The sequence below is a fragment of the Homarus americanus genome, unplaced genomic scaffold (genome assembly GCF_018991925.1).
Source record: "Homarus americanus isolate GMGI-L3 unplaced genomic scaffold, GMGI_Hamer_2.0 scaffold30108, whole genome shotgun sequence".
Taxonomy (NCBI): Eukaryota; Metazoa; Arthropoda; class Malacostraca; order Decapoda; family Nephropidae; genus Homarus; species Homarus americanus.
This window is the reverse complement of record NW_024748109.1, coordinates 11,533,412-11,547,338: the sequence shown is the minus strand read 5'-3', so window position 1 is coordinate 11,547,338 and position 13,927 is coordinate 11,533,412. Positions and strand designations below refer to the sequence as shown.

Below are 13,927 nucleotides of genomic sequence, written 5' to 3'. Positions count from 1 at the left end.
TCATTGAGGCACAGTTAGGTAAAATATACATGTGCTGTAACATTTTTTTAATTGAAAACGATTCGAAAAACACGTACCCTCTAGCCCTGTTCAAGGAGAAGACTGGGAGGAGCTGTTTGGTGCTCAAGACGATGACAAGGAAAATGATTTTGATGGATTTTAATGAAAATATTCAGGAAGACCCTAACACTGTCAAGGAAAGTGGCTGCTGAAGGCTTCCAGGACATGGCAGAGGACGTGATTAGGGAGCTAATTGAAAAGCACGACACTGAGCTGACCGAGGAGGATCTACAGGAGTTAGTACACTCAGGCAAGGAAGAGGAAGAGGAAGCGAAAGGGAAAGAGGATGAGGAAGAGCACCAAGAAATAACGTTGGAGAAGTTGGGGGAGATGACCAGGAATATTGAGGCACTGAAAAACCTGGCCTATAGTATGGACCCCTCCATGGTGTGTGCCCCAAAATTCATGCGCGGGATGGATGACGTTTTTGCTCCATACAAAAACATCATGGAAGAAATGAAAGAAAGAGACGACAACTCCCCATCACCATGTTCTTTGATCACCGAATGAGAGATTTAACACCATCAATCACTGGCGGCAGTGAGGAAGCAGCTGAATCCACCTTCGCCCCCACTTCACCACCCGTTATGGAATTGAGTGACGATGAGCCCGATGACCCCTGTCCTGTCGCCGAGGATAGGTACTGTACAGTAAAGTGAAATTTTTATCTCTTTTTTTTTTAATAACTTTTCTTGCCATGTTTATTGTTTGTAAAAATGCACAGCACAGTACAGTTCAGTACTGTACATAGGAAGTGGAGGTGCAGTTATTCACAAAACATTTGTGTTTGTTGTCGGCAGTAGTGACGGTGAGGAGGCGGAGGAGGGAGCGGAGGGAGCGAGTTGGGAGGAGTGGTGACCTTGGACGCGGGAACAGGGACGAGTGGAGATGCCAGCCAGTACATTATGGGTGTATTAATTGTTTTTATAGCTATTTTTGCATTTTAATATTAAATACTGTGCATTAAGTTTCAACAAAACTACCATTTATTTCTGAGAACATGGAAATGTAATATTTTGCTGAAATGATGCACGTATTACAGTGGATAGTGGGATACAATTGTGACGAAAGCAATGACTTTCTCTTTCTTTCGTTCAAAAGATGTTACTGTAATCGCTTTTCGAATGGTTTTCAGTTGTGGGATTATAAGGCTAATGATAGGATAGAATACTATTGTAATACAGTACGAGTACAACAGTTTTTTAACTGAAAACCATTCGAAAAGCGATTACGGTAAAATCTTTTGAATAACGAAAGAAAGCGAGTCATTGTTTTCGTCATGATTTTATTCCACTTTCCACTGTAATATGTACGTCATTCCAGCAAAAATATTATATTTCCATATTTATTTCTGAGAATACATATATTCATTCAGTCACAGTTAATGTAAAAATATACTTGTGATGTAATATTTTAATGAAAATACGGTATTGTAGTTTTCTTTTGTTTCAAATTTAATTAACAAAGATTGATGTTTCAAATGTAATGAACAAAAATATATGTCCAGTATCTATAAATAAACTTTAATAAATGAATACTTTATGTTTTACATCGTCCTGTGCTACCATACCATGGATTTGGCTACATTGGGCTTGCTATGATGACGCAAGAGATCTGCCCTGGCAACTGTACCGACACTCACAGCTGGTAGTGCGTTGGTGCATCGTTTCCATTGTTTACTGGTAGTTACTGGTAAATATTTTTCAACCTAACGAAACTATTACCCGTTTAGAGGTCGACCCCCAATTTTTTGTCAAATAATTTGGTCTTAAAAACTTGAACTACACACAGGTATATACGGTAAATAAGGACATGGGGGGGCAGCACATATACGCGGACTTTTAACATCCACGGGTATCTCTGTTATGTAACCCCCACGTATGTTAAGGGCCGACTGTATGTATGCAGGATGGTGTGTGCATATACAGTATATCAGTAAAAATAAATGAATGAAGAAAATTACGTATATCTACCCAATCATACGAGTTGAAAAATAACAGCTTGGCAACATGCCACCAGCAATATAAACAGATGCAATTAAAATATAGTCTATTTCCATTAATTTGACTATTTTGAAGGCAAAATAGCTAAATAAGACACACAAGGGGATGCATCTTACTATTATTGTATTGTTGCAATGATAATTATCTGCAATGCAATGATTCACCTTACAATGTAATATTGGTGAACACATGTCTGTCACAAATCGAGGCTTTCCTGTATTTCACTTTCATCACAAAAGATGGCTTAGATAGTACTTACCATAGGAAGGTACAACAGAGATGCGGTTCTGGTAAATTGGTCCTTCTTCTCCTAAAGAAGAACGTGAAGATCGGTTGCTGCCTGTACTTCCCCGGGGTGGTACTGGTGGTTTGGTTTTGTCTTGCATCTGGAAAATAGGTTTATCTATCATATTGCCCAATCATCCCAAGAAATGTTTATTGAAAAGTATCTTGTTTGCAGTAAAACATGGCTGCCAACTACACCTTTTCTTATTACCAAGTCAAGTGGATATCAAAAGAAGAACCTGAAAAAATTGAACATCTGCACATTTTTAAATGGACTTGTAATCGAAAATTGCTATTAACATTTAAAACAGGTGAACTATACATCTTAGAAAATGTATTAGGAGAACTAGACAAATATTATTTTACCAACTGTTACATCCTTTTCATCTAAAAGTTGAAGGTTCAGCATACACACACTATACATGTAAATATACAGTACAGTCAACCCTCGCTTTACGCGGTCCCACATTCCGCGTTTCCACGTTTACGCGGTACCGTGCCGAAACCGGAATGCTCACATTCCGCGGTGCGTGTACCCTTTTACGCGGAGAGCAGCGCGAGCAGGGTGCGCACAAGGTCGCCCAGTCATCAAAACATTACCGAGTTCTTCACCTGCCACCCACCACAGCCGGCCCAAGTCAGTGATAGTGATAATTATAATGAGGATACGGACTTATATGGACTTTGAGGGGTTTGACAAAGAGGCCCTGCAAGCCTCTGTGGTGGATAGTGATACAATTGATACAAGTGATACAGGTGAGGGCCAATAATCTGCCCTCTGCCTCGGAACCAACCCCCCATCCCCGTGTGCCCAGCCATCTTTTCTACTAATGTAAGTGTTAAAAAACCTATTATTTTTTATATTTCTCTTAATTATTAATTGTGTGTGCATACCATCATAAAATTGAGAAGTTATTTTTACTACAACGTAGGTATTGTGTCTGAAAAAGTGGAGTTTGGGGGTCTGCCCGGTCTCTATTTCAATTAATCCCATATGTTATGTTGTTCACTTTACGCGGGCCGCCGAGGGTTGAATTAACCGCGTAAAGTGAGGGTTCACTGTACTGTATACAGTATATCCGAGAATTTGCCAATTTTGTGATTGGCAATGGATTACTGCAATCTACACCCTTGTAGATTACGGGGGATGATTTTGACTCATTCACGGTATTGCTTATCTCACTCCAGAAACTTCTTGCAGGTTCTCCATTCAGATGGATGGACACTGGCATGGAAAACGTTGTACAGCCAACAAAAAAATTTTCTGTACCTTTACGATGTTATACAATGTAACACACCGGACCAAGAAATCCAAGCAATGTCCGGTTTTCGTATGGGTTTTATATGTACTTCTGTTGATTTCTCTATACATGATGTACAGAATACATCACATTGATCAAAATTATACAATGCATCACACAATCAAAACTACCAACCTTACTGAACATGGCCTCAGTCAGTGATCACTACAAAGGTCGTCAGACCCAAGGGTGCAGAAAACATTTATGTTAGCTATACCTCTTTTCCAATTTATTCACTACCCAGACCACTGACTGACTTAGGAACATTGCCAGATATTTATGCCAGCACCTCATAATCTAACGATATGAAAAATGAAATTTTTTCAAAATTTCTAGATTTTCATTGACAAAGGAATAGTACTGTACCTGCACAGGAGTGGCGTAGGTTGTAGTGCATTAGTGCAATGCAGAGTAATTTGGATGCATCGTTTGAAATTTGTTTCTCCTAATTTATGGAGTGAAAATACTTATGGCGGAAGTGTGTACAGTGGGGTTTCATTTTCCGTGGGTATATCACACTGGTTTGTTACATGTCCGTGCATAAGAAAACCGTGCACACTATATTAAAACCCCAGTGTCAAATCGGCTACATATCAAGGGTACAGCCCCCCAAAACAGTATTGTTGGATTTTCTATCGCTACATATTGAAACACTAGACAAAATGCTTTGGTATGATCCTCAGTATATCATCTTAAGTTGGTAAGCCTGCTTGCCACACCAGCAACAGCTAGAGATGGGGGGGTAGGATTGGAAGAGGGAGTCATCCTTGTATGACATACTAGATACTATAATATAACAATAACGAAAAATCCTTAGCTATATTAATGTATGTGTTATCGCCGCTGGCTTATAAGTGCTGGTGTCAGTTGATGACGATCACTGCCTTCCCTGAACAAACATTGGATCTCTCAGCGCCCCACGCTGCCTGTTGCCTCGTGAGATGTGGAGGCTGGGGGGAGGCTGGGGGTGGAGGTGTTTACAGATAAAGAGTTTCTGATTCTGCTGAATGTAAGGTGAAAGGTTTAAAGGGTGACGTGGCTCTCATGACACAGATTGCCCTCTCGAGTGATGATGTTCCCCTTTCCACCCCCCACGCGACCTGTGACCTCGCCAGATGAGGCGGGGAGGGGGTGTTTACCGCCGTCAGTGCTGGCACCCCTGGAGTGTTATCACCGCTGGCGTCAGTACTGGCGAGTGAGTATTGGCATGCGAGTGCTGACATTTGCTGCCTTACCCGAACAAAGGTTGGGGGGTGGGCGGTGTTTGCGGAGAAGAGGTTCCGATTCTGCTAAATGAATGCTTTAAAGGGTGGCGTGGCCGCCTGGACTCGAGGAGATCGCTCACTTGAGTGATGCTGTGAGGACCAGCCCTCAAGTGATGCTGTAAGGAGCAGCCTTCTGCTCGCACTGATAAACACCACACAATCCTGTCCAAGAATTTGTGCCGAGACAATTTACACAGTACTGTTGTCTCTTGGAACACCATACTGATCTGCATTGACCCGCACTTGTAAGTACAGCCTAAGTGAAGACATACCCCTCGGTACTGAAATATTGTTGACTAATTACGTCTACTCGTTTCTGCCTAACTTGGAGTATTAAGAATATGCAGAATGAAGCAAAGCTAAGACTAATAGAGTTATGAACTTTGTATCATGTCACTATGATCAATAATCAATTATAATTAAGACAAATTGTGTGAGACTAACTAATTATGTATCAGATAGATCACCATGTAATACTAATGAATGCCTTGTTCTCTGCAGGTTTTGACCACATCAATAAATATTGAATGCATCAACAGGCGGGTTTCAATCATTCCCTTTGACTTGCCCGTCACCTGAACGTCCTTATTCCCAAGGCGTTTATAGTATATATTATGTTGGGTAGAAGCAAGGCATATGTAAACAAGCTACAGTAGTACCCCGATTTACGCGGTCAATTTAACCCACAGGGTACCGCAGAAAGTGAAAACCGCGTAAAGTGAGCAACAGAACATATGGGATTAATTCCAATAGAGACTGGCCCAAACCCCAAACTCCACTTTTTCCGACACAATACCTATGTTGTAGTAAAAATAACATCTAAATTTTATGATGGTATGCTCACACAATTAATATTTAAGAGAAATACAGTCGCCAGGTTAATGTCCATTCAAATCTCCCCCCCCTCTTCCCAGCTCACTAGCTCCTACCTCTCTGATTAATGTTTGGGTGAAAACTCTTAGATTTTAACGTTTAGTAATAAATAATACCTCAGACTAAAGTTAGGATAATATAATTGACATTTCTGGATTCCTTGCAGGTCAGGGAATATTTTGAATGTAAACTTCATATATTTTGCACAAAAGATAAAATATTTGCTTTGTGTAAACCAAATTATTACTTTAGATCTAAAATTTATATGTCTAATGCAAAATCCATGATGTTTATATTCAAAATGATCATCATATTGTAAGAATTCCAGCAATGTAAATTATATTCTGGCCGGGTAATTTGTTTGAATTTTATGAGCTAAATAAAAAAAAATTATACTTCACCGCGTATATGAGTAGATGCACCGCGGAAAGTGAAAGTCTGGTTCTGGCAAGGTACCGTGGAAAGTGAAACTGTGTAAAGCAGGGTAATACTGTACTGACTGATAATTACAATAATACTGAAATATCCATTAAATGGAAGTGTTTCAAAGCAAAATAAATGAGACCAAGGTCTATATAGGATCCAATATATATCGTGACAGGCCTCAAAACGGACATTTCACCATTACGTTGTTCTACTAACGGAGTTCATTCATAATGAGTTTCACAATATACCTACTCATGTTGTTCATGATGTATGATTTATGAATTGTAGCTAAGCAAATAGTACAGGTACTTGATATTAGGATGAATAGCTACAGCAATATACAATATATCAGTCTACATGCGATCTGCCATGTTACGGATACGTAAATTGCGTTGGTTTAACACTAAAATATGGTTCCAAATCTAGACATTTGTGGTTTTATGTTTCAGTGTGGCAAATGTTTCATGGCACCTGACCCATGGTGATACTATGGGTTCACTTACCCCAGTTCACCGTGCTATCTCAGCATTACATATACCCTCGTTGTGAAGGCAATGATAGCACCACTCACATCTTGAGATGTTTCCCTGATAATTCCTCGCTCCATTTGATGTAAGATCCCGCTGATGACTGCCATGGCGTTGGTATCCATTTATGACATTCACTCCGAGTCATGTAATACTGTACAGTGATCCCTCGGTTAACGAACGCCTCGGTTAACGAAATTTCGGTTTACGAACTGCCTTCCATAAGAATCTTCAATTCGGTTAACGAACAAAAATTTGGTTAATGGATTTCTTACGAACCGACCTCAACATGTTTTCGCTTGCACTGGCCGGGCAACCAGCTTTAGTATCAGTCCGCCAATACATTAATCGGTTCTAGGGCTTAAATTCCTTACTATTTTAGTAAATATCAAGATGTTTATACTATTCAATAATTTTAAAAGTTTAATATTCAATTTTTTAGTCATTTTAACAATTATTGAACATAATTGAAGGTAAAGTGACTACAGGTTGTACCTCTCTAGTCCAGCATTCTGTGGTCCGGAAACTCCCGTGGTCCAGAACGATTTTAGTTTGTCCAATAGGTAGATAGGCAGCTTTTTTTTTTTTTTTCTTTTCTGAATTATTATTACAGGAGTATTAAATTTTTGCCCCTCAGGCCCTAATGTGGGTCAGTGACCTATTCCCGGGTGGGCTAATCCCCTTAAAAAAAAAAGCCGCGGGAAATTAAGGTTTGTTTACATCCGGCAGTTCGGCTGCTCTCTCTCTCTCTCTCTGCTTGTCTATACAGAGTACAACATTTAACCCTTCAATATATATGAGCAGTAAATAAGTGTTGCTTTCATATTCTTATGTAGAGTAATGACGATATATTTTCACATGTGCGCACTTACATACGAGCAGTCTCACTTATTTTTTTTTACCATTAATGGTTAGCTACTTATATTGTTCTGTTTATGAACATTAAATAACATTACAGGTACTTCAAGCAACCATATTCATTTTTTTACATTAATTTTACTACAGCTAAACTCAGGGTCTTATTTTCTTCAGTTTTATATGTAGAACCAATCAGTCACTGGTTTCGTAAGCTTTAACATAAACAATGCCGGCAGCCGTCTCGTCTCCTCTAATATTCCACGTACTATTAATAAATTGTATTGTTAATTTTGCACACACGTACATTAATTCAATAAAAACAAATTCAGAAACATTAATTAAAATATAAATGAACAGTAAATAAGTGTTGCTTTTATATTCTTATGTAAAGTAATGATGATATGTTTTCACGTGTGGCATGCGCACTTACATATGCGATCTCTCTTTTTTCTTTACCATTATCGTTAGCTACTTCTATTGTTCCATTTATTAACATTAAATAACATTAATTAAAACAACCATATTAATTTTACTACAGCTACAACCAAGGTCTTATTTTCTTCAGTTTTATATGTAGAACCAGTCAGTCACTGGTTTTGTAATCAACGAATACAATGCTGTGTCATTTCCTCGTGTGTTTTAATATTCTACGTATTATTTATGAATTGTATTGCTCATTTTGCACACATAAACATTAATTCAATAAAAAAGACATTCAGTAATAAACAATAATGAATCTTTTGTACATAAGAGAAATGACGCTGTTTACACGATTATGCACGTCGTCTGCACGTTGGCGGGCCGTTCAAACCCGTCGAAATTCAAGTTTCCGCCATCAAAATTTTTATTTATTTATTTTTTGTGTTCCAATAAAATACGTTAAGAATTAAAAACTCGCGAAATTTGAGAAGCTACTATACGACATTTAACCCTTCAATATGTCTTCAAAGAGACCATGATGCAGAGAAAGTGGTGCTAGTGCTTCCAGGCATAAGCACAAGTCACTATCTATCCAGGAAAAGGGTGAATTTCCATGGTCCGGCACCGGTCAGGTCCCGAGGTTGCCGGACTAGAGAGGTATAACCTGTAGTTTAATGCGCGGCATCCAGCCTATTAACACAGCAAACAGGCGTTAGTCTCTCTGTTTTCAGTGGAGGTAACATCTTGCTTGAGACTCTCTTCAACTAAATGCTTTTTTTCTGTGTTTCCAAGCAAATTATTGGTCATTTTGAAATATATTTTACATATTGACAATATATAATGCAGTGCATTGTTGATTTAAAGAAAATAATCTTGAAATACACCAAGAGAACTAAAATTTTATGGGTGAAATGGTGCCATGGGGTGACTTCTCTTCCATCCCAATGCCTTCTCTTCTTCCTTCTCCTCCACCCCCATTCTAATTCCCATCATCATCATCATCATCCAGGAGCCTTCTACATACACACCTCAAAGTAAGTGGACTTTTCTACCATTTTTGTTGAATTTAGGCAATTTTCGGTGAACTGGAACCAATTACCCAAAAACCCATTGAAACAATGGTTTCGGTTAACGAACTTTTCGGTTAACGAACAACCTGCTGGAACGGATTGAGTTCGTTAACCGAGGGACCACTGTATATGATCTGAAGCCTCGGAGGATTCATTCGAAAGCGTATATATTCATTCATGCTTAAAGGTCGTGGAAGTAGATCTACCAACTGTTCAGAAACAGCTCGAGTGACATTGCTCGAAAAGTCTCAAATCACATTGACCTTATGGCTAACGATACTTTTTTGGGGGGACTATATATTACTATGTACTTTTTTTTTTTCTCAGTACTTACCTGGGAAATATTCTGAACTTCAAATTTTTTAAGTTATATCTCAACTTGAGAAGATTGTTATACAGGTACAGCACCGATTTTCCGGCACCCTTAGTTCCAAAGCCTTGCCGGATTACCCGTTTTGTCGGCCCAACCTAGGTCAGGTAATAATAATTCAACAATACACCTCTGACCCACTAATTATACACCTCCTGTGTCTCTAAAGCACCATGGACTGCTAGAAACTTAAATTGAACAAATATTTAATGTAAATTAAATGTGAAAAAGCCATAATTTTGAGCAACATTACTATACACACTTTGTACTCTTGTGCAAACTATGTGATGTTTATACTCAAATTAATCACCATCTTATAAGGATTCCAGCAATATGATAAAAACTAAGCCTAAAGCTACCTTCACCCAGGCTAGGAGGGAAGTTAAGTGCCCCTTCATAATTTTGTCTGGACTAAAGGAGGTGCCGGACCATCAGATCCCGAATAATCGGTGGTGTACCTGTAGTACATCTTCGAAGCTAGAATCAACTACTGGTTGTAAAAAAAATAGACTATGCTTTCAAATGAAAATCATTTTCATTTTGTTGAAAGTCAGGTTATAGGATATTGTCATCGAGGAAAATATCCTGACATATGCAACATCCATTTGTCACATGTATATGAATAGTAACAGAGCATTGCACAGTATCTAAAAAAGTATCTGCCAGGATGGGTCTGATGACTTCTGAAATGCTACAGCAACTCGTGATGTCCAGAATATCATATTAATTATGCCAATATAAATACACATTGCATCTAATACACTATAGGACTAGACGTGTACGTGTGTGTGTGTGTGTGTACGTGTGTGTGTGTGTGTGTACGTGTGTGTGTACGTGTGTGTGTACGTGTGTGTGTGTGTACGTGTGTGTGTGTGCGTGTGCGCGTGTGCGCACGTGTGCGTACATGTGCGCGTGTGCGTACGTGTGCGCACGTGTGTGTGTGTTCTGGGCAGCCAAAACGGCACAATCGTTTTTCATCAAACTTGGTGGAAAAATCACAAAAAATTTGTAGTGGAACAAACCTGGTCCTATGTTGATGGTTTCTTTAGGAAGGCATTAATTAACCATTTTGTTGTTGTACGCTGTCAGCCGGACAGCAGTTGCGCGCTAGCCAAGCACGAGCGTTCAAACTTTCATCGGGCACGAAGGGCCCACGTTCACTTATGTTAAACTATACAGGGCAGGGACGCACATATCCCAATATCTATCATCCGTGGTCTCAATGTTTCACACACTGTGTGGACATATACTTTTTTGAGATACTGTACAGTACACACATTCTAAAGCATCAGAGACCATATATACTTCTTTCCCTCAACATATAACCCTTCTCATTCTAAACATGGTAGTCTCTAATTTCTACATCTTCCATCTTAATAAACAATATGGAAGAGACAGAAAGAAAACTAAACATTTAGCCATACACTAGTGGCTAAAGGTTGAGAAAGTCTACCACTAGTGCAGATGCTCATTATTAATCCTCATCTTCATATTTACTCACCATTCAATTGTTCATTCTCATTCTCAATTTGGTCCTCTATAATACAGAATAACATTTACAAATTATTGTACAGTAAGGTTCCACCTAATTGATATACATTACTGAAAAAGTGCTTGCTAAGTGAACCCTCATTCAAGAGAACCATTTTCTCTTAGGATTCCAGGCCAAACTATTTTGACCCTGCAATTAGTCACTGATATGATATGCACACAGGAATGCCACTACAAATGGCAATGTATTCTGGGAGCACCTTGAAGTAGCAGCTACAATGACCATATATTTACTAGAAAAATGTATATCAGTAGTTTCCTTACAAAAATCATGATGTTCATTGGCAAGGAAATAGTGACTCATGGATGATCAACTGCCTAACTCGCAGTGTATTGTGGAGGTGACGTCAGCCCACAGGATGTGTAAATGGTAGTGGGAAACATGAAAATATTTACGATATAAACAGTTTACCAGTCTACATTAATATGAAGCCAATAGTCATTTAAGGATAGTTAAATTAATTTTGAGTATTTCCTCTCTTAGTAATCACTAAGTGCTATAATTCAAAATCATCCTGCGAGTGATAAAAAATTTATTACCCACTATCACATCCTGCATGTCAGCCTAATAAGCACCTGGATAGCCTTATTTTTTCCTTATTTACTCTTAAGTCTCATATGGAAACAAAATACAACACCACCATTCTATCTTATTCTTTATTCGTACAGTATACTGTATACTAGTTAACTTATTTAAAAAAATTTTAAGGATAGCGCACCTTGCTAGAATCCATAATGCTTTCTGAATGACAAGAGAGCTGTAGACAATACAAGGGCAAAGATACTGGCCTGCATTGCACCCAGAAAGCAAATAACACCATGTTGTCTAGGTTCACTAGCTAGCCACTGCTCAATGTATAGAAAACAAATCTGAGTACACTAGCCTGGTTGGCCACTCAACAAATACAAGGAGGAATAGCTCCATGAATGATAATGCGAATTGTGTTCACATGGAATTTTGCTCGAATAAATTGAACTCCCCCTCGTTCATTGAACTTTTCATACCCTAAAATACTATACCTAATCTGCCATATTCTTATTCACTAGTTATTCATTCGGCAGGACCTTACTGTATATAGAATTAAATAAAAATATCATTACAAAATCACACAGTATACCTGTAATATTACCAAAACCTAACACATCACAATTTTGAGACAAAGCAATAAAAGGCAACACAGATTTGTGATACATGCTCTTCTTACTCACATGCTCCAGGTTGGCATACAGAGGATTGTCAAGGGCCTGAGAGTGTGGCCTGGTGGGGTCTAAACCACCTCCTGCCCCCTGTGGGTGGGAGCTGACAGCACTGCGGTGACCAACTTCAGGAGTAGAGTGACCCGATGAGTTGTCTGAGTCACGGGAAGGAACTGCCACCATGTCGCTGCCCACCTCCCCTTCCTGTCACATGCAACATTCCAACATGACGCAACCCAGGACATGTACAGGCACAGACACGGTGACAAGACGCCAGGTATTGTAATTAAAGAGACCATGGAGTCAAACAATTAAAAATAGGTGCAGATGAGTGTACAGCATACAAATATAAAGCACCATAACAATGCATCACTTAGCTGCAAGTGCAAAACAGAGGAAAAGAATATATCTATTTGCAATACCACAGGTGACAATGATACCAAACAGAAATAGTACAGGCATATTAAGTAAGTAGTAAAGAAAATAGTAATCATGAGCAGTGAACATAACACTCCAATAAAAAATAGTAACATCTGACATGAATAGTAAAAGCATGGTTGAGTTGTAGGTAAAGCATAGAAAAAGCTAATAAAATGGCTATGTATGTGTGTAATACAGGAGGTCCTCATTATAAAAGTATTCACTATCCGCGGTTTTGCAGTTAAGTGGTCAACTTTTTGTGACCATCCACGTAAAAAGTCCCCTTCTTTGTTTCATCCAGACCAGAGTTGTGTTGTGTTTACTCCTGCCTTTGTTGTGTTTTTTTTGTGCATGTTGTGAATTATTCTATTATTTTTGTAGCTATGAGTTCCCAACCCAAACAGGGTGGTGCAGCACTCAAAAGGAAGCACACGAGCTACAGTGTAGATGTAAAAATAGAAGTGCTTAGGCAAAAGACGAGTGGGAGTGGACAATCCATGTGGTCCCATTTCTTTTTCATCCTCCAACTAATCCTCCATCCCCCAACACCCACCTCCATCAATCCAATCAAGCCAAACATCTCTACCTTTGAAGCCAAGTAAATAAAAATTTTATTATGCAATAATTATTTATTTTTAAAATATTATTAGTATTTTGTCTCAATGAACCACTGGATGGAGTGAGTGAGCACCAACAACGGTTGCTGTAGACCACCGGGTCACTGGCATAACCAACGTTGCCTCAACAGACTGACTCCAATGAACTTTAAGGACATTAGATAACTTAGTTAAATAATTTCTTAAAATAATGTGTTATCAAATGTTTAACAAATGTTTCTAAGGTAAATAAATGTTATAAGTTATCATATAAAATTATTTGAGTGTCATGTACAATGTCATGGTCCCAATTTGACCAATTTCCATTATTTCTTATGGGATTAATTCCCCGCTTTAAGTGGATTCATTATCAGAGGCATTTTTCTAGTCTCAACTCACTGCAGATAAAGAGGACCCTGAGTGTGTGTGTGTGTAATTATATATATACAGTAATACCCCGATTTACGCGGCTTCGCTTTACGCTATTCTACATTTACGTGGTACCTCGCCAGAACCGGAATTTCATTTTACGTGGTGCATCTACTCATATACGCAGGTGAAGTATAATTTTTTTATTTAGCTCATAAAATTCATACATATTACCCGGCCAGAATATAATTTACATTGCTAGAATTCTTACAATATGATGATCATTTTGAATATAAACATCATGGATTTTGCATTAGACATACAAATTTTAGATCT

General features: G+C 38.6%; 1 protein-coding gene across 1 annotated transcript in view; it reads right to left on the bottom strand.

Moving 5' to 3' along the window:
- LOC121880074 (spectrin beta chain, non-erythrocytic 1-like) overlaps positions 1–13,927 on the bottom strand; it is a gene marked incomplete in the record, with an annotated part of 309,746 nt that overhangs the window by 28,359 nt on the left and 267,460 nt on the right. The window contains 2 exon segments of the mRNA XM_042387083.1: positions 2,323–2,449; positions 12,219–12,410. Of these exon segments, the coding sequence (XP_042243017.1) occupies positions 2,323–2,449; positions 12,219–12,410 (319 nt within the window).